This window comes from Rhinopithecus roxellana, chromosome 19 (genome assembly GCF_007565055.1).
Source record: "Rhinopithecus roxellana isolate Shanxi Qingling chromosome 19, ASM756505v1, whole genome shotgun sequence".
NCBI lineage: Eukaryota > Metazoa > Chordata > Mammalia > Primates > Cercopithecidae > Rhinopithecus > Rhinopithecus roxellana.
In genome coordinates this window covers 53858233-53879926 of record NC_044567.1, presented here as the reverse complement: position 1 = coordinate 53879926, position 21694 = coordinate 53858233, and the positions used below count along the sequence as shown (strand labels likewise).

At 48.2% G+C, this 21694-nt stretch overlaps 2 protein-coding genes across 3 annotated transcripts in view; both read right to left on the bottom strand.

Moving 5' to 3' along the window:
- SPATA22 (spermatogenesis associated 22) overlaps window positions 1–8744 on the bottom strand; it is a 69519-nt gene extending 60775 nt beyond the window's left edge. For both annotated transcript variants that reach the window (XM_030923991.1, XM_010382215.2), the window contains exon 1: window positions 8319–8744. The gene's annotated coding sequence lies outside the window, so the exon portion shown is untranslated. The remainder of the gene's footprint in view (window positions 1–8318) is intronic.
- Window positions 7985–21694, bottom strand: part of TRPV3 (transient receptor potential cation channel subfamily V member 3) — a 47356-nt gene continuing 33646 nt past the window's right edge. Inside the window, exons 12-18 of the mRNA XM_010382221.2 lie at window positions 21096–21169; window positions 19065–19230; window positions 15422–15488; window positions 13421–13695; window positions 11440–11552; window positions 9487–9566; window positions 7985–8901 (exon numbers count right to left, since the gene is read on the bottom strand). Of these exons, the coding sequence (XP_010380523.1) occupies window positions 8807–8901; window positions 9487–9566; window positions 11440–11552; window positions 13421–13695; window positions 15422–15488; window positions 19065–19230; window positions 21096–21169 (870 nt within the window). The 3' untranslated portion in view covers window positions 7985–8806. The remainder of the gene's footprint in view (window positions 8902–9486; window positions 9567–11439; window positions 11553–13420; window positions 13696–15421; window positions 15489–19064; window positions 19231–21095; window positions 21170–21694) is intronic.

Sequence of the window (21694 nt, the reverse complement as noted above, 5' to 3'; positions counted from 1 at the left end):
AGCCTGAGAGTCCCATGGGGGTGACCAGGGCCATAATGCTGGGAGAGAGGGCTACACAGGTCAGGCATGTTCCAGGGCAGCAGGAACAGGGAGCGTCTGAAAGGCCTGTATTTGCATATCCAGCAAAAACAGAGTCTGAAGGGAAATAGCTGCTTAGGGGTGTTTGAGACGGGGTCTCACTCTGTCACCCAGGCTGCAGTGCAGTGGCACAATCTCTCCTCACTGCAGCCTCCACCTCCCAGGTTCCAGCTATTCTCCTGCCTCAACCTCCCGGGTAGCTGGGAATACAGGCATGCACCACCAAGCCTGGCTAATTTTTGTATTTTTAGTAGAGACGGGGTTCCGCCATGTTGGCCAGGCTGGTCTCGAACACCTGACCTCAGGTGATCCACCCACCTCGGCCTCCCAAAGTGCTGGGATTACAGGCGTGAGCTGCCATGCCCAGCTGCTTTTTTAATATCTCTATACTTCCCACACATACCGCCTTCAAGAGGCTTGTGATCTACCTGTAGAGACCTTTGTATGCCTGTTCCCAAAGCAGACACACCAAAAACCCTAGTCTAGTACTTGGCAGACACTAGTTCCTGAACACCTACCAAGCCAATGATTGAGAGGCTCACTCAGAGAGGACTTCGCCCAGGGCTGCCCCATCAGGCTTGGTGGGTTGCTCAATGTAAGACTCCAGGGAGGTCCCTGCATACTCCACAAAATCAAAGTCAATGGCACAGCCCAGAAGCTTACATCCCATCAAAGCAAAAACAGCACTCAAGTTTCCTCCATTCTGCCAAGAAAAAGAACAGGAACTTGACGAGAAAACAAAGTCAACCAAAAAACTGAGGTCTGTAGGGGATTAATGTAGTATAATTAAAGGGAAAAAAAATACTAGAGCCCCATTAGCTACAGATAAATTAAATGCTTAACAGAAAAAGTTCATTTTCAGAAACTACATATTAAGGGAAGGAATAATTTTCACAGTCTTGAAACATAAGAAAGCTCAAGAGCATAGAGAGAGGTTCCAAGACAGGAGTTTTCTTGCTCTGAGTGAAAGGCAGGGCCACGTGCAGGGACTCACGCCTGTAATCCCAGCACTTTGGGAGGCCGAGGCAGGTGGATCACCTGAGGTCAGGAGTTTGAGACCAGCCTGACCAACATGGTGAAACCCCATCTCTACTAAAAATACAAAAAATTAGCCGGACGTAGTGGCAGGTGCCTGTAGTCCTAGCTACTTGTGAAGCTGAGGCAGGAGAATTGCTTGAAGCCGGGAGGTGGAGGTTGCAGTGAGCTGAGATCATGCCATTGCACTCCAGCCTGGGCGACAGGGCAAGACTCTATCAGAAAGACAGAGAGAGAGAGAGACAGAGAGGAAGGAAGGCAGGCAGGCAGGCAGGCAGGCAGGCAGGAAGGAAGGAAGGAAGGAAGGAAGGAAGGAAGGAAGGAAGGAAGGAAGGAGGGAGGGAGGGAGGGAGGGAGGGAGGGGGAGGGGAGGGGAGGGGAGGGGAGGGGAGGGGAGGGGAGGGGAGGGGAGGGGAGGGGAGGGGAGGGGAGGGAGGGGAGGGGAAGGCAACCGAAGCTTAGGAATGTGGGTGCAAATAACTTCACAGGTTTGGTGGTCAGAAGTTGAAGGTGTTTCCAACTTACGGCTTCCATTTTCACTGTAAAATAGGGAATAAAACCAACTACAGCTATGGATACGGAAGCTGTGGGGTCACAGGTTTAAGAAGTATGATGGTTTTGAAATAACAAAATATGGGCTGGGCGCGGTGGCTCAAGCCTGTAATCCCAGCACTTTGGGAGGCCGAGACGGGTGGATCACGAGGTCAGGAGATCGAGACCATCCTGGCTAACATGGTGAAACCCCGTCTCTACTAAAAAATACAAAAAACTAGCCGGGCGAAGTGGCAGCGCCTGTGGTCCCAGCTACACGGGAGGCTGAGGCAGGAGAATGGTGTGAACCCGGGAGGCGGAGCTTGCAGTGAGCTGAGATCGGGCCACTGCACTCCAGCCTGGGCGACAGAGCCAGACTCCGTCTCAAAAAAAAAAAAAAAGAAATAACAAAATATGATGGTTTTAAAATATCAAACAGAAAACCGATGAAAGAAATAGAACAGCTGGACAGTAACAGGGGTTGCTATGAACATTAAATGAGACATGTATGTAAAGTGCATGGCACTTGATAAATATTCATGTCCTTCTCCCCTCCTACCACCATCTTAAATGGAAGAAACTGTCTTACTTATATTTGCATCATCTATCATTGCCCATACTTCATGTTCAATTTTTGTTGAATTGGTTCTAAATCTTCACACATAGTAGGTGAGATACATTTTTTTGAGTTGGACTGAATCCTTTCGGCAGAACTTGGCTATTACTGTCAGAGGGGTGGCGGGTGCACTGAGAAAAATGGTAGCTCTTGATACTAGACAGACTAAACTTCAGAGAACCTGGATCCTCCAGCCAGGAAAAAGGATTGTGAACTTCGCATGTCATTCCGTCTGTCTCCGAGTCTCGATTTCCCTACCTATTAAACTGGGATACGACACTCGCCAAACCTACAAAACAATAACCAACATGACCGAAAGAGCTTTGTAAACAGTGTAATATACAATCTCAAAGGCTGAACACATTGATGGAATCCTTTGGGGAGGTAATTTTTCACAGTATCAAGAACCATAAAAAAGTTGAAACCTATTGACCTAGGCATCTCCTTCCCAGAAATACATCCTACGACAAGTTTCTACCCTTTTCCTGTCCGTCCACCCAAAACATCCCCACAGACGGCACATTCCTAGGTTTTGGACTCACGCCTGTTAAGCTAGGATGTGAATTACGTACGATCCCTGTTTTGTTGCCACTCAACAAGATACAGCCCAGTGAAGGAAGTCATTCTGGGACTCATCTGAATTAAGTAATTCACCAAATGCAATATTTCACTTATTAACAAATTAGTCGCAAGTTCCACAACCCATCAAGAGCAGCATTCAAGACTTGGCGTTCAAGTTGAGAACTGCCATCCTTATGAAATAACTCGGCCAGCGCGGTGGCTCAAGCCTGTAATCCCAGCACTTTGGGAGGCCGAGACGGGCGGATCATGAGGTCAGGAGATCGAGACCATCCTGGCTAATACAGTGAAACCCTGTCTCTACTTAAAAATACAAAAAACTAGCCTGGCGAGGTGGCGGGCGCCTGTAGTCCCAGCTACTCGGGAGGCTGAGGCAGGAGAATGGCGTCAACCCGGGAGGCGGAGCTTGCAGTGAGCTGAGATCCGGCCACTGCACTCCAGCCTGGGTGGCAGAGCAAGACTCTGTCTCAAAAAAAAAAAAAAATGAAATAACTCAAAGGAATGAAGAACTGCATATACCTATGAATCAGGCTGGTGGGCCATAATGATAGTAACAACGTCAGCTCTTTCCTATCCATTCTCTCATTGCTTCCTCATGAAAATCCTGTATGGTGGACAGGAGGGATTTATACCTTCTGTTCTCCAGGTAGAACCATGGGTTTCTATTCACTCAAAATAATTTGACAGCCAATAGGCATGATGGATAGAGCCCTCTTTTTTTTTTTTTTTTATTTCTTCTAAAAACAAAACAAAAGGATACAGGTGCAGAACATGCAGGTTTGTTACACAGGTATATGTGTGCCATGGTGCTTTGCTGTACCTATTGATCCATCCTCTAAGTTCCCTCCCCTCAGCCCCCAACCCCCAACAGGCCCTGGCGTGTGTTGTTCCCCTCTCTGTGTCTGTATGTTCTCAATGTTCAACTCTACTTACGAGTGAGAACAAGTGGTGTCTGGTTTTCTGTTCCTGTGTTAGTTTGCTGAGGATGATGGCTTCTAGCTTCATCCATGTTCCTGCAAAGGACATGATCTCATTCCTTTTTATGGCTGCATAGTATTCCATGGTGTACACGTACCACATTTTCTCTATCCAGTCTCTCATTGATGGACATTTGGGTTGGTTCCATGTCTTTGCTATTGTGAATAGTGCTGCAATAAACATACGTGTGCATGTGTCTTTATAGTAGAATGATTTACATTCCTTTGGGTGTATACTCAGTAATGGGATTGATGGGTCAAATGGTATTTCTGGTTCTGGATCTTTGAGGAATCACCATACTCTTTTCCACAATGGTTGAACTAATTTGCATTCCCACCAACAGTGTAAAAGTGTTCCTATTTCTCCACAGCCTCTCCAGCATCTATTGTTTCCTGACTATTTAATAATCGCCATTCTGACTGGCGTGAGATGGTATCTCTCTGTGGTTTTGATTTGCATTTCTCTAATGATCAGTGACGATGAGCTTCTTTTCATATGTTTGTTGGCCACGTAAATGTCTTCTTTTGAGAAGTGTCTGTCCATATCCTTTGCCCACTTTTTGATGGGGTTGTTTTTTTCTTGTAAATATGTTTAAGTGACTTGTAAATTCTGGATATTAGACCTTTGTCAGACGGGTAGATTGCAAAAATGTTCTCCTATTCTGTAGGTTGCCTGTTCACTCTGGTGGTAGTTTGTTTTGCTGTGCAGAAGCGGACACAGCACTCCTGGAGAGGTTTCATGGCCTGAACGACTGACATTATCTGGCTGTGCATCCTGGCGCACGTCGCTTCAACCCCCTGAGTCTCCTTTAACTCAAACTGCTTCCAAAGCTGCTGAATGGTTCCAATTGGCTACCTGATGTGAATGTGCTTTGTTTGAGATGCAAATACATACAAAGGTGACATGTCTGATGGCTTGCTGGCTCTGTTCCTAAGCCGGAACCAATGATAATACTTCAGGTCCAAAAACTGGCCTTCCCTTTACCCACTCCTGTTACCAACACTCTAGGGTTTCCAGTCAGTCTGCACATTGGCACACCTAGGCATGGATACAACGTGGCCATAACAAGGCAAAATAAATATTTATTAGAAATCAAAAAACCGTGTCTTCAATGGCACAAACATGTTCTTATTCTTTGTACGATTTCTTCCTTGAACATAGAGTTTCACACACACACACACAACACTAAGAACAAGCAGGTAAATGAGAATTTACAAGGATCCGGCACATTCAAGGATAATGGGATGACAGTTCTGTGTTTGGAACCAAGATCACAGTAAAAAATATGTAAATCAATGCAGAAATCAAGTACGGCTTACAGGCCCGGATGACGGCCCATCTACCTGGGCCCTGTCCAGAGCAAAAGGACACAGGTCACCAGGCCTTGAGGAAGGAAAGGAATGTCAATAATACTGCACTCTCTCAGGCTGGAGCCTTCTAAGAGCTTAATGACTTCACAGTACAACCTCCAGCACCTTCTCCCACATCCCAGGGAGGAAGGTGAAGCACCTTTTATTCCAAACAGATATATCACATAATGTCTAGAAGAATGAATTCTTCCGAGGAAAAGTTCAGCTAAAGGAGCATGTACAGCCAAGGCACTATCTGAGCCTGGGAGATCCCATCCCTGGAAAACGCCTTCCCCTGAAATTACTGAAATGTCAATCATGGAGTTTTAAGATGTCTGATAGACCCATGGGTTCAGTGGGGTGTGGGTGTGGGTGTGTGGGGGGCTGGGTGTGTGTGGGCGTGTGTGGGTGAGTTTGGGTGTGTGTGGGTGTGTGTGGGTGAGTGTGGGTGAGTGCGGGGGGGGTGGGTGTGTGTGGGTGACTGTGGGTGTGTGTGGGTGTGTGTGGGTGTGTGGGTGAGTGTGGGTGTGTGGGGGGTGTGGGTGTGTGTGGGGGTGTGGGTGAGTGTGGGTGTGTGGGGGGTGTGGGGGGTGTGGGGGGGTGGGTGTGTGGGTGAGTTTGGGTGTGTGTGGGTGTGTGTGGGTGAGTGTGGGTGAGTGCGGGGGCGTGGGTGTGTGTGGGTGAGTGTGGGTGTGTGTGGGTGAGTGTGGGTGTGTGTGGGTGTGTGTGGGTGTGTGGGTGAGTGTGGGTGAGTGTGTGGGTGAGTGTGGGTGTGTGTGGGTGAGTGTGGGTGTGTGGGGGTGGGTGTGGGTGAGTGTGGGTGTGTGGGGGTGGGTGTGTGGGTGTGTGTGGGTGTGTGTGGGTGAGTGTGGGTGTGTGTGGGTGTGGGTGTGTGGGGGGTGGGTGTGTGTGGGTGAGTGTGGGTGTGCTTTTGTGCACCCTGTGGGCACACTTGAATTTTCAACTAGTCACAGGGAACATAGGGGACAATGTTGACTGCCAAATGAGACACCTGAGAAAACAGTCCTGCCCCCCAACATAAGCCAAGTACAAAGAAAGACTCAAAATGATGGAATAACTGTGCTTTTTAAAACTAAACAAATAATGGCTCAGGGAGACATCTGTGGTCCAAGAATCAGGACACTCCAGCCTCCACAGCTCTGATATGACCTTCCTGCATGACTTTGCCCAGTACATATTCCTCTTGGAGCATTAGCCTCCGGGGGTAAAATGAAGGAAGTGGTCCTTTTCACTCTGATGCTTCTTGACTCATGGCTTCCCTTGGTAAACCTACCCAGGCTCAGACCTTTTGGCTGAAAGCCTTTTGGGGTGGACACTGTGGGGAAGAAGAGCCAACACAGAAAATGGTCTTGCCAACAAATTCCATCCAGACGCACAGAGAGCAGCTAGCTCTCCATCACGTGTGAGATGAGAAACATCCACATGGCTCTCCATTCCGCACTTGCACAAAAGCTGGCAGGTTAGGCAAATAGAAATCGATAATTGGCTTTATCCATTAATATCTGAGTCAAAGCAATTCTGGATATGGCTTTATCCATAACAGATACGGCTTTCTCCATTAATGGATAGGACTTTCTCCATTAATATCTGAGTCAAAGCAATTCTGGAATTCCCAGCTCCACAGTGTAGAGCGTAGCGTCATGAATCCTAACCACTTCCTTTCAGACCAAGATGTCTGTTCAGGCTTAATGCGGGTAGCTAACTCCAGATGTGGGATGTAGATCTGTAGAATCTCCAGCTAAAAGGGACCTTAAACTTCTTCCAATGACCATTTTCAACAACATCCCTCACTAAGTGCTCGACCAGCGTTTGCTTAAACATCTCCAACATCTGGAGCAGTTGCTGGATTGGATTCAGCCAAAATCTTTCTCAATTTCCTAGTTCTGTCCATTCTGGAACACATCTGCTCCTCCTGCCTCTAGGACAGTCCGCCTCAAATCTTCTCCAGAGGCCCATGCCCTGCCCCCACCACGGTGGCTCAGAGTATGCAATTACTCCCTGGGTCAGCTGGGAGGGCAGGGGCTGCTGTGGACTGTGAAACCTCACACACAACCCAACCCACCTCTCCCCAACCAGCCCCATCAGGGGCACAGAGTCTCTATCTGCCCAGCTAGTCTGGCACACGGAGTGGCCCAGAGCAGAGCAACTGGCCCAGAGTGCACTGCCAGGTCCACACTCCTCAGTTTGCCTCAAGCCAGATGAGCTAATCAATCACCATGTTATCTGAAGGTCAAATTTCTATTTCTGCCATTTAAGATTAACATTCATGGTTACCTATTTTTATAATTCCACCTGGAACATGTTTACATGAATCCTTTCACCAGCTAACGGTGGCAGAGTGGATTTTCTGGTGGTTTCGGCCCCAGTCACCTGGGAAATCCTTCCGTCTCCACTTCACCTCTGCCCCCAGACTGACTCCATGTCATTTCAGAAGGAGAACGTCAGAGCATGAGGACCTAAAAATAAGCCCAAAGTCTTGGCAAAGGCTTCTCTCTCACTAGCTTCCCCTTCAGCTTCAAAATTCACAGTTAAAAAAAAAAAAAAATACTTGGTACCAAAGCAGTTGAGGCATTTTGTTAAATTCCCCCACTGAGACATACTGAGGTATGCGACTAACTGCTGAGTTCTAAGATGGCATCGATCGAGCAGCTGCTATTTCTGCTTCAGCTGAAGCCAAGATCCCAGCGCAGAGGCAGGCGCTACTGCGAGGCCAGGACAAGGAAGAGAGCCAGGCCCTTTCACCCAGATCGCGGCGGCCCAGCAGGACTTGCCTGGCGTTGTCTCATGCAGACTTTTGTGTGTGTGAAGAAAAGCTTTTTGTCTGGCTCTGGGCACCCTGAGGCCAAATATATAATACTTACATCCAGCCCCAAAGCTCCCAATCTGTCTCCACTTTTAAAATCACGTACTTCATTGTAGTAATTTTCATTCTTAACTGAAATGTCTTTTCCATATTGAAAATTAAAACCCTGTGTTACTTATGCTACCAAAAACCTCTCTCAGCTTGAGACAGTGTGAACTTTGGGGCGTCAAGGGAGGTTCACTCCAAGGATGGTCTCCTTTTCCCTGAAGGGTTCCGGAAGGATGTTTCCAGAGCTCACTCCCTTCCTCCCCCAGGATATCCGGCTTACCTCCGTCCCCCGCACACTCTGGGATGGGATCAAGGGTCTCCCCAAATTCAGGCAACCCAGTCACAGCAGGAGAGACGGTACAATGTGTGGGCTGGGGTTGGAGCTGGCAGGAGGAAAGACGCCTCTCCCTGCTCCTCAAGGCTCCTGCCCCTTCCCCGCCACCCATCTCTCCCAGCCAAGCCGACCTGCAATTGGTAAAACCAGAGGCTTCACCCAGGACTTCAGGAGGCTCCCAGGCTCCAGACTGCTGCTGGCTGTAGGTTTACACCAACTCTTTGCCAAGTAACAAAATCCAGGATGTTTCCCACTCAGACAAACTGACAACTACCCCTCAGTTCAGACACCCACTGAACACTGAGCATGAGGGTGCACTCTGCTTCGAGACCAGCAGAGCCGAACTCCACCATCCCTCAAAGCCTCTCCGCAGAGGCCGTGACTCCGCCTGCAGCGCCAGACAGCGCACGCGCACACCAGCTCCGGATCCGCTTCTACACCGACGTTTCCGGGAAATCCTCTATTTCTTCAAATGCATTGAGAGTGGTTTTGCTGTTGTTCCTGGAAGAATCTTGGATTTTGTTGAAATCTGCTTTTTAAAAAATATATATTTTAGAAATATATCACTCTGCATAATGTGTTTCTTTGTCCTTTTTTTCCTTGTCTTTTTTTTTTTTTTTTGAGATGGAGTTTCCCTCTTGTCACCCAGGCTGGAGTGCAGTGGTGTGATCTCAGCTCACTGCAACCTCCACCTCCCAGGTTCAAGCAATTCTCCTGACTCAGCCTCCCGAGTAGCTGGGATTATAGGCACCCACCACCACGTTCAGCTAATTTTTGTATATTTAGTGGAGACGGGGTTTTGCCATGTTGGCCAGGCTGGTCTCAAACTCCTGATCTCAGGTGAGTCACCCAACTCAGCCTCCCAAAGTGCTGGGATTACAGGCGTGAGCCACTGCAACCAGCCTGCATGGTGTGTTTCTACGGCTTAGGGCTACACCATTTTAAAAGTCATGCCAACTAGAGTTCTAAAAGAGCTGGAAGAGACCTAAGAAGCATTTCCATTCAACCCTCCCATTTGACAGATGGGGAAAGTCAGGACCCTTAGATTTGATCTGCCCAAGGTTATGTGATCTGAGACAGGAGTGGACACCATGTCACCTCACAGCAACAGTACCTGTTCGTCTTACAGGCCCCGGGTCTTCGTTAAGGAAGGAGACGTGCGTCTTCCATTCAGTCCACTTCACCTCATTGATCCTGCAAGTGGCATCATCATTCTTACTATTTCACCAGTGCCTCACTGAGTGCAAACAAATAACCCTGGTTTGGGACGTCCTGGTGTCTACACAGCTCCCCTTCTGTCTGTCCTAGAGATCAGGAGCACCCCTGACCCCAGTGGTCACACCAGCGTTGTTGGAATTTGAACTCTATCCCCATCTCCATGTCCCCAGGCCTCAGAGAATCAGTTCTCCTTCCATTGTAGGGAACTCAGAAATCCTGTAAGTTACTTAGACAGGTATAAAGGGTCCAACTTCAGACAACAGCAGCTGTGCCTGACTGGTGACAGCTCAAGGGGAAGCGGGGACAGACAGAGGGAGGGCCCGGGCCGCGAGGGTGTGAAGATTAAACTCCAAGTGTAGCTGGGGTTGAGGAGGCACGAAGAGCCTGTGGTTAGGGTCTATGCCGTAACAAGAGTGGGTGGCGTCTGAGGTGTTCGAATACAACCACAGGCATTGATGTGACTTAAATTCACATCCAGAGAAGGTCTCTAGAGTGAAGGTGGCGACATCAGAAATGTTCATTAGGGTAATCATTGCAGTCAGAAATGAAGCTTTCCAGGGGGTGGGGTTTTAGAGAAGTGGGTTAAGGTCATACTCAAAGAAGGTGGTCCATAGGCTCAGGCAGCTGGGTCAGGGTAGGAGGAGGTGGGCTTATCAGAAAAGGTGGTCATGGAACCGGGCACGGTGGCTTATGCCTGTAATCCCAGTACTTTGGGAGGCCAAGGCAGGTGGATCACTTGAGGCCAGGAGTTCAAGACCAGCCTGGACAACATGATGAAACCCCGTCTCTACTAAACATACAAAAATTATCCAGGTGTGGTGGCGTGTGCCTGTAGTCCCAGCTACTGGGGAGGCTGAGGCATAAGAATCGCTTGAACTGGGGAGGCCGAGGTTGCAGTGAGCAGAGATTGCACCACTGCACTCCAGCCTGGAACTCGAAAGGAAGGAAGGAAGGAAGGAGGAAAGGAAGGAAGGAAGGAAGGAGGGAAGGAAGGAAGGAAGGGAGGGAGGAAGGGAGGGAGGGAGGGAGGGAGGGAAAAAGAAAAGGTGGTCATGGAATAAGTAAGGACTTTTAAAAAATAAATAAATAAACAAATAAGCCAGAGATCTGTCAAAGTAGCCGTGTCACTTTCCATCTGCCAGGGGCAAAATGGGACTTAAGTCACCTGGGGTCACAGGAACTCACACAGGTAAACAGCAGGAAAAGGAGGGTCAAGCAGGCAGATCTTCCCTAAACCAGATAGCAAACAGAGAGAGACCATAGAGGCACTTTCAAAAAGGCAGAGAGAGGGGCTGGGCATGGTAGCTCACGCCTGTAATCCCAGCACTTTGGGAGGCCAAGGTGGGTGGATGACCTGAGGTCAGGAGTTCGAGACCAGCCTGACCAATGTGATGAAACTCTGCCTCTACTAAAAATACAAAATTAGCTGGGTGGAGTGGCACATGCCAGTAATCCCAGCTACTCAGGAGGCTGAGGCAGGAGAATTGCTTGAATCCAGGAGGAAGAGGTTGCAGTGAGCCAAGATCGTGCCATTGTACTCCAGCCCGGACAACAAGAGCAAAACTCTGTCTCAAAAACAGAAAAAAAAGGAAAAAAAAAAAAAAAGGCAGAGAGGGGAGCCACTGTTGGCAGTCTCCTTCTCTTTCTCTTTGGGAGCTCAGGAACTCCCATCCCAGGGCCCTACAACCCCATAAACAAATTCCTTCTTCCGAGGAAGCCACTGGAAGAGACAGCAGCTGTGGTTATGGTGAGCAAGTAGCGGCACTGTTTCTCTAACATCTTGTCACTGACCGGCCCCTCTCTACCCACCCCAAAGCCCACCACCCCAGGGCCCTTCCCCCTTTGTTACCGCAAACACAGTCGGAAATCCTCCTCAGCCACTCTGCACAGCTCTCCCATCCGGAATCTGCTCCTCAGCCATTCTGGTAACATTTTCTCAAACTCCAAGATGGTCCTGGCTCTCTGGGGACATAAGCAAGTCTAAGGAGTAAGCACTCGCACTCACAAGCACACACAAGTGCACACACACCGTCAGCGAGCCCACTCCCCCCTTGCCCCATGCTTAATGGATCAGAAGGGTCTGGCTGATCTACAGAATTCAAAGACAAAAAAGCAAGCCAGGCGCAGTGGCTCATGCCTGTAATCCTAACACTTTGGGAGGCCAAGGCGGGTGGATCACCTGAGGTCAGGAGTTCGAGGCCAGCCTGGCCAACATGGTGAAACCCTGTCTGTACTGAAAACACAAAAATTAGCTGGGCCTGCATCAGGCGTCTATAATCCCAGCAACTCAGGAGGCTGAGGCAGGAGAATCACTTGAACCCAGGGGTTGAAGGCTGCAGTGAGCCGAGATCCCTCCACTGCACTCCAGCCTGGGTGACAGAGCGAAACTCCATGATATAAATAATATTTCTGAAAGCGCAGGAGCTTCCTATCTGACAGTGCTGGGGTCCTGGAATCCCATGGCAGAGGACCATTCAAACATCATTTAGTCCCACCCGCTCCCAGGCTTGGAACCTCTCTGCTATTTCCTGGCCATAATTTTTCCAGTCTCTCTTGAGCAGTATCAACAAACCAATTAAGAGGGCCTTGGCCAAGGACAGTGGCTCACACCTGTAATCCCAGCACTCTGGGAGGCTGAGGCAGGTGAATCGCTTTGAGCTCACGAGTATGAGGCCAGCCTGGGCAACATGGTGAAACCCCATCTTTACAAAAAATACAAAAATGACCCAGGTATGGTGGCGCGTGCCTGTAATCCTAGCTATTTGGGAGGCTGAGGTGGGAGAATCGCTTGAGCCTGGGAGGCAGAGGTTGCAGTGAGCTGATATCATGCCATCGCACTCCAGCCTGGGTGACAGAGCAAGACCCTGTCTCAAAAAAAAAAAAAAAAAAAAAAAAAGGAGGGCCTTTTTATAATAATAATGAGAAACTTCCATGTATCACATCGAAGTTTTTCTCCCTGTAGTACCCCCATGTACCTCTGCCTTCTGGGACCACAGAAGGGGTCTGCTCCCTCTTTCACAGGTTGCTCTGCAGATATCTGAAGGCACTCTCACCTTTATCAATAAGCATTTCTTTTTTTCTTCTTCTTTTGAGACAGAGTTTTTGCTCTGTCACCCAGGCTGGAGTGCAATGGCGTGATCTCGACTCACTGCAACCTCCACCTCCTGGGTTCAAGCAATTCTCCTGCCTCAGCCTCCCGAGTAGCTGGGATTACAGGCACCCACTACCACACCCGGCAAGTTTTTGTGTTTTTAGTAGAGATGAGGTTTCACCAGGTTGGCCAAGCTGGTCTCAAACTCTTGACCTCAGGTGATCCACCCGCCTCGGCCTTCCAAAGTACTAAGATTACAGGGGTGAGCCACCATGCCCGGCCGCCAACAACTATTTCTTAAGAGGCAGTCTCCAGTCCTCTCCCAAACCTGGTTACCACCTCAGGACCCATCCTATGCATTGGTTTCCTCAGCACGTAAGAAGTGTTCAGGCCAGGATGGAATAGAGCAGAACTGTCACCTCCATTGTCCTAGGCGCTGTACTCCTCTTAATACAACCTAAGGTCATACTTCAACATCCACCCATCACACTGTCAACCCTGAGCACAGCACCCCCATAAGCCTGAGTTTTTCTACACATGCCGTTGCACAGCCACACTTCCTAGACCCTACACTCAAAGAACCTAGGCTAAGGCTTCCTTAAACCTGGCCACACACTGAGGAGCTTGTGCAGATTCTCAGGCCCCACCACAGACCCACTGGTGCTGACAGTAGTCAATGACCATGTGCTGAAATGAATTCCATGGAGGCCCCCACACTGGGGTCTCCACCTAGACTCACCTGCAGGCGCCAGATACGCTCACTCTCCTTGGAGACGTTCTCCACAGTCTCGCCCATCAGGGCAATGAGCATGTTGAGGAGCAGAACGAAGGTGAGGATGACGTAGGTGATGAGCAGGAACAGAAAGAGAATGGGATACTTGGAGTTCTGCTGGATGTTCAGGTCACCCAGGCCGATGGTGAGCTTGAAGAGTTCCAGCACCGCGTCGCTGAAGCTGCCATAGGAGCTGCAGTCCTTATTGTCTTTGGGACACTTCTCGATCAGTGAGGCCAGGGCTAGGGGAACATAACAGGATGCTCTCCACCTGGTGAATTACTCTACAAGCTTGCATGTATTTGCCCACACGACAAGCCTGCTGTCTCCTTCTCTCTGGCCATTAAATCCCATCTCAAGCTTCAGGTCCTCCCAAAGCCTCATCAGGCTGACTTCTCTGCCCTGGCCTCCTGCAGAAAGCCCTTCCACCTAACAAAGCCCAGAGTCTTCTCTCCTTCCTCTACCCCACAGTCGGCCCTTGATCACTTCCAGCCTTGCAGAGTTGCTAATTATAATCCATGTGTGTGTCCCTGACTCCCCAGCTAGTCTTTGAGCTCCTGACTTCCTCTAGCCTAAGTCATCTCCCTCAAGGTTGTAAGATCCTGAGTCTCCTCCTAATGCTCTGTTGTGAGTTCCCCACGAGCAAGACCAGGCTCACACTTTCCTTCTTTCTAACACACCACAGTAGAGGTTCACTGCTGGATGGATGGATGGATGGATGGATGGATGGATGGATGGATGGATGATTAGATGGATGATTGGATGGATGAATGGATGGATGGATGGATGGATGGATGGATGGATGGATGGATGAGGGATTAGATGGATGGATAGATAGATGATTGGATGGATAGATGGAGGGAGGGAGGGAGGGATGGATGGATGGATGGATGGATGGATGGATGGATGATTGGATGGATGGATGGATGGATGGATGGATGGATGGATGGATGGATGATTAGATGGATGGATGATTAGATGGATGGATGCTTGGATAGATTATGAGATGGATGGATGGATGGATGGATGGATGGATGGATGGATGATTAGATGGATGGATGGGTTGATGGATGGATGATTAAATGGATGGATGAATGGATGGAGGGATGACTGGATGGATCAATAGATGGATGGATGGATGGATGGATGGATGGATGGATGGATGGATGGATGACTAGATAGGTGGATGAGCAAATTAAATGAGAGAGTAAATCGATGGATTAACAAACAAGCAGGTGAAGGAGCAAATAAATAAGCAAATTGTGACCCAGAAAAGGTACCAGACAGATGGACACAGCTATCTAATTTCAAATGTCAATGGTCACTGAAGAAAAGAAAAAAAAGCAACTGGTATGTGGGGGAAAACGATCTCTCTATGCAGAGGTTAGAAATGCAACCAGATGGTGCTGTTCCCTCTGTCGTAAATGGAGAGATTTTAAGAGGGGGCTCCTTCCTGGTCCCAGCAGACCAGAGAGGCTCTCACAGTTATATCTAAAGCATACTGTGAGAGCACCATGATGTGAAACCCAAAGGAAGTTGCCTCAGGGCATTACTTTGCTCCTACTTTGCAAAGACCATCAGTCGACTTTCTGTGGACTTTAGTTTCCCCATCTGTAAAATCGGGCTGAAAACACTTGCAGGACCTGTCTTAGGTCGTGAGGGCCACATAAGCAATGAATGGGAAACCAGAGGTGTATACCACACGGTGAAGCTGGTTTATGAGTGGCTGGCCTGGTTCAAATCCTGGAGTCTCTAAGCCTCAGCTATCTTATGATCGGGGCGATGACTCCCACTTGATCAACTTGTTGAGAGAAGTAAAAAGGTAATGCTTGGAAAATGCCAAGCTTGGCAGGTGCCCCACTGGTAGCTGGTCTAATTGCTGCTGAGTCCACCATGTGCTTTGTCATTTTGACATCTGAATAAAGTGTTTATAAATGTGGGAGTTACTATCATTTATAAATCAATTACCTACTCCAAATCCAAGCAAAAAAACGATATATACGAACAAGAACTTCAAAACATCATGCAAAATGACCTACAAAGAAATAAACATAATTCAAGAGTAAGATACAAGCACATATTCACGGTCCCCCGATCTTCCTGCTTCCCACCTTCTCCCACCTCCCCTCCAACCATCTCCTCACTCACGTGGGCCACTCTCCCTTCCCCCAGCCAAATCCTCCTGATGCTCCAACACTCAGCTCTGAATCCCACCTCCTCCAGGAAGCCTTCTGTTTCTGCTCTAGCCCCAGGTTCTCTTCTCCCTGTGATTCACCCTGTACCTTTCATCACAGGGTCTCACTTCTGGAATCCTCACACTTCCTGGGGGCAGTGGCATGCTGGAGCCAGCTCAGAACAGCTCGCAAGAGCTGTTAAATTCCCATGAAGCTTGTGAGCTGGTTGTTAAACACAGCCATTACTCAGAACTAAATCAAACTTTCAGTTATAAGATGAATAAGTCCTGGGGATCTAATGGACAGCATGATGGCTATAGTTAACAATACTGTGTTGTGGACTAGAAATTTGCTAAGAGAATAGATCATAAACGTTCTCACCACACAAAGAAACGGCAACTATGTGAGGTGATGGGTATGTTAACTAATTTGAAATTGGGAATCATTTCACAATATACACCTATATCAAATCGTCACATTGTACATCTTAAATTTATACTATTACATATGTCAACTATACCTCAACAAAGTCGGGGATAAGGCCGGGCACAGAGGCTCATGCCTGTAATTCCAGTACTTTGGGAGGCCGAGGCGGGTGGATCACGAGGTCAGGAGATCAAGACCATCCTGGCTAACACAGTGAAATTCTGTCTCTACTAAAAATACAAAAAATTAGCTGGGTGTGGTGGCAGGCGCCTGTAGTCCCAGCTACTTGGAAGGCTGAGGCAGGAGAATGGCGTGAACCCGGGAGGCGGAGCTTGCTGTGAGCTGAGATCGCGCCACTGCACTCCAGCCTGGGCGACAGAGCGAGACTCCATCTCAAAAAAAAAAAAGAAAAAGAAAAAGAAGTTGAGGATAAATTATTATTTGTATTGCCAAAAAATTAAACCATATACACTTACAATTAAATAAAGTAAGTTATATTTAAAACTGAGACAAGCCGGGCACAGTGACTCACGCCTGTAATCCCAACACTTTGAGAGGCCTAGGTGGGTGGGTCACCTGAGGTCAGGAGTTGGAGGCCAGCCTGGCCAACATGGCAAAACCCCGTCTCTACTAAAAATACAAAAATACAAAAAAAAAAAAAAAGAAAAATACAAAGGTGGCACTCACCTTTGATCCCAGCTACTCTAGAGGCTGAGGCAGGAGAATTGCTTGAACCCAGGAGGAAGAGGTTGCAGGGAGCCTAGATCGTGCCACTGCACTCCAGCCTGGGAGGCAGAGCAAGGCTCCGTCTCAAAAAATTAATTAATTAATCTAATTAAATAAAACAAAGACAATAAATGTTCAAAACTCATCCCTGTCCAGTTATTTCAGGAGGATTTACAATTGTGTGTGCTTTTGAGGTTACTTATCTCTACCATAGCCATATGGCGGGAATTCTAGAGTGGCATGGATCTGCATATTTCTCCCTAACCCCATGTCCAGTAACATAATGTTGGTAGCTGGAAACTGGCCCTGGGAGGAGAACAGTAGTCTGCCCTTCTCTTCGATTTCACTTTCTGCAGTTTTGGTTGCCTGTGGTCAACTAAGACCCAGAAATCTTACACACAATACAATATTCTGAAAGAGAGAGACAATACTCACCTACTTTTATTACAGTGCATTGTTACCATTGTTCTGTTATTGCCATTAATATCTCTGTGCCTAATTTATAAAACACATTTTATAAATTCCACATAGCCAGTTGAGTCTTAAAATAATTTATTGCTGGACCGGGCGCAGTGGCTCAAGCCTGTAATCCCAGCACTTTGGGAGGCCAAGACGGGCGGATCACAAGGTCAGGAGATCGAGACCATCCTGGCTAACACGGTGAAATCCCGTCTCTACTAAAAAATACAAAAAACTAGCCGGGCAAGGTGGCGGGTGCCTGTAGTCCCAGCTACTCGGGAGGCTGAGGCAGGAGAATGGCGTAAACCCAAGAGGTGGAGCTTGCAGTGAGCTGAGATCCGGCCACTGCACTCCAGCCTGGGCGACAGAGCAAGACTCCGTCTCAAAAAAAAAAAACACGATAAAATAAAAAAATAAAAAATAATTTGCTGCTTCCCCCCACCCGCCCCCAGCACCTTGGAAGGCCGAGGTGGGCAGATCACCTGAGGTCAAGAGTTGGAGACCAGCCTGGCCAACATGGTGAAACCCCGTCTCTACTAAAAATACAAAAATTAGCTGGGCCTGGTGACGCACACCTGTAGTCCCAGCTACTCAGGAGGCTGGGGCAGGAGAATTGCTTGAGCCCAGGAGGCAGAGGTTGCAGTGAGCCGAGATCGCACTATTGCACTCCAGCCTGGGCGACAGAGCGAGACTCCGTCTCAAAAAAAAAAAAAAAAAAAAAGTGTTCTGTCCGCAGCCTTTACATTGTGTATAGCACAAAAATATCAACCGAATATTCTTCTGATATTTGCAAACTAGTATCCAATTCAGCAAAGAAGTTGCTCACATCATTGATAAACAAGTAAAGTTCAACATAAATCTTGTTTTACTTTAATCACTGCTTATAAAGAAAAATCTCAACCAACATTCATATCTGAACAGCACTCTTCTGTCAATTGCAACCAAAAGTTGACAACAAAAACTAGAATTCAATAAAAAGCAACAAATAGGCCTGGCGTGGTGGTTCACACCTGTAATCCTAACACTTTGGGAGGCCGAGGCGGGTGGATCACCTGAGGTCAGGAGTTCAAGACAATCCTGGCCAACATGGTGAAACCCCATCTCCACTAAAAACACAAAAATTATCCAGGCATGGTGGTGCGTGCCTGTGATCCCAGCTACTCTGGAGGCTGAGGCGGGAGAATTGCTTGAACCCAGGAGGAAGAGGTTGCAGTGAGCCAAGATCGTACCACTGCACTCCAGCCTGGGCAGCAGAGCAAGACTCAGTCTCAAAAAAAAAGAAAAAAAAAGCAACAAATTATTCTAAGATTTGGCTACGTGGAATTTACAATAAACTGTATTGTATATTTTCATTATATGCAAATTGCGTGATACACATCCTTTATATAGGAAAATATATAATTTTTATATATTTTATATATATAAATATATTATTTTTATTATATATAAAATATAGATATTTATAAATATATAATTATTTATATATGTATGTGTATATGTACATACATGTATATATATACATATTCCACCCCCACACACACACACACAACACACACACACACACACAGAGCGGTTGTTAAATGTTTACCAGCACGCCACTGCCCAGGGGTGAGAACATTCCTCCACAAAGTGTACCCCTCCCCAGCGCCCCACAAACCTGGGGGATTTAAGGTCTGGACACGGAAAGCCTGACCGAAAGCAAAGGGAGCGCATGGCATTCGGGAGAAAGAGCAGTGACCTGCCCCTTGGTAAACCCCTCTTCCTCTCCAGATCTCAGTTTCCCCATCTAAAAAAGGGCCCTCCCGCCGGCACAGCTCCCAACGCACCTTCTGGATCATGACGCTGTACATGCCCATGGACTGGAACCCCCTTGTGTAGTAGAGCATGTTCGCCCAGCCCAGGGCCATGGCCAGCACAAGGCAGGCGAGGTACTCTTTGTAGGCAAACAAGTACAAGAAGACAGACAGTATCACAAGCACAGCTTGGATAAAACTGTTCAGGAGACACAGGAAACACGGGCCTTACTTACTTCTCAGCATCAGGCCAAAGATATGCAAATCCCCCAAACCTCCCTTAAACCCCCTAAGCAATCACCCCGGTGATGGATGCTGAAGAGACCGGAATCAGGCTGCCTCAGATCCATTTGGCTACCATAGAATTCAGCCTGTAGAGACAGGGCCAGATGCCAGTCACAGCCTGTGGCAAGCTGATTGCAACTGGTGGGGACTTAAAAAAAAAAAAACACACATCCACAGGGCCGCAGAAGATTCTAGGGTACTGCCCCAGAGGCCATATATTTTTTAAATTACCCACAAGGGCCTGGTGTAGTGGCTCACGCCTGTAATTCCAACACTTTGGGAGGCCGAGGTAGGAGAAGCGCTTCAGGCCAGGAGTTCAGGACCAGCCTGAGTAACATAGTGAGACCTTGTCTCTACAAAAAAAAAAAAAAAAAAAAAAAAAAGAAAAATAATCTAAATCACCCACAAAACTTCTGATTCCCATGTTGATTTGAGAACTACTGGAGTTGACCAAAGATGTGGTAAAGATTGCATTTTTAACCAAAATGACAAAAACTGCCAATATCTATACTTATAAGCCAATTATAACAAAAGTCCCCCAAACCCTACTTTTTAAATTGTGGTGTTTTTTTTGGGTGGGGGGGCTGCAGGCAGAGACAGAGTCTTGCTGTGTCACCCAGGCTGGAGTACAGTGGCATGATCTCGGCTCACTGCAGCCTCCGCCTCCTGGGTTCAAGCAATTCTCCTGCCTCAGCCACCCGAGTAGCTGGGATTACAGTTACATGCCACCACACCCGGCTAATTTTTGTATTTTTTGTAGAGAGAGGGAGTTTCACCAGGCTGGTTTTCAACTCCTGACCTCAGATGATCCGCCCACCTTGGCCTCCCAAAGTGCTGAGATTACAAGCATGAGCTATCATGCCCGGCCCATGGTTAAAATGTGTTTAAGTACAATATATCGCAAACATACAAAATCAAAATCTACTCCTACACAGTCATATGCAGACATCGGGATAAAAACACTGTCTTATAACATCAGGCAGTTTCCAAAATTATAAAATAGCTAACCAAAGTCACAACACAGGCACAGTTGTAAGAGAAACCATCGGATTCATCAACTGCATTTTAGACTGAAATGAGGAAGAATGTCTCCCTCCACACTAACAAAACAAATAAGAAGCAGAAGAGGCTGGCGCGGGAGCTCACGCCTGAAATCCCAGCACTCTGGGAGGCCGAGGTGGGCAGATCACTTGAGGTCAGGAGTTCAAGACCAGCCTGACCAACATGGCAAAACCCCATCTCTACTAAAAATATAAAAAGTAGCCAGGTGTGGTGGTGCACATCTGTAATCCCAGCTACTCGGGAGGCTGAGGTAGGAGAATCGCTTGAACCCGGGAGGTGGAGGTTGCAGTGAGCTGAGGTCACGCCATTGCACTCCAGCCTGGGCAACAAAAGTGAAACTCCATCTCAATTAAAAAAAAAAAAATCCGTAAGTAGGACTGCTAAGCCTGTTCCTGCCTTCTCCACTCCATGCTGCCTTCTACTTGGGGCTCTGTGACGGGTGGAATCGGCCATCATCACTACCTCGGCCTCCCAGAGTGCTGGAATTACAGGCATGAGCCACTGCACCCGGCAGCCCTGAAGTTTTCTGACCCTCTCCATGGGCATCTACGTGTCTCCTGCTGGGAGGAAGACAGGAGACCCCTGGCGTGTAACCATGGCAGAGTGACTGGGACACAGTGGCACGGTAGGCTGGTTGTTCAAGGGGGACGCGGCAGCTGCCATACAGGACGTCAACCATGCCTGTGGGGCAATAACCAAGGGGCCAGACCTACTTACAAGACAAAGTGAAACCAGGCATCCGAGAGGATAGACTGCAGATCCGAGGGTCTCAGCAGGAAGATGGCAATGCCCTAAGGCCAGGAAGGAAAGAAAAACTGCACCCTCTTCATGACCCTCACCCGGGGAGCTGAGCAGGGGGTGCTTCCCCAGGACCAAGACTCAGTGAGGGCTGAATGTGCAAAGGCCGGGCTAGAGTCCAGGTGGCGGATCTGAAAGGGGACCTGTGCCTGGGGGGCGTAGGCACCTCCACGGTGAAGGTGAACACTCCCTCCAATCTTCTCACCTCCCTCACTCCTTACCCCATCCTCACCCCAGAACCTGCAAAGCAGTACTATCACTACGGCCACCTTCCACTCCCCAAATCCAGCCTAGCATCCAGCCTCCGAGCCTTTGCTCATGCTGCTCCCCATACCCACCCTGTAATGACTTTGTCTTCATTGTCCTCGTGCCCAATCCTACCCCACCAGAGTAAGTGCCATCTCTGCCTTCAAGCATCTCTACCATTCCCTGTCCCCAGATAAAAGTCACCCCCTTCCTCTGAACACTGATCTGAACCCAGCTTAGGGTCTTTTTTGGTCTATCATAAAGTCTTGATG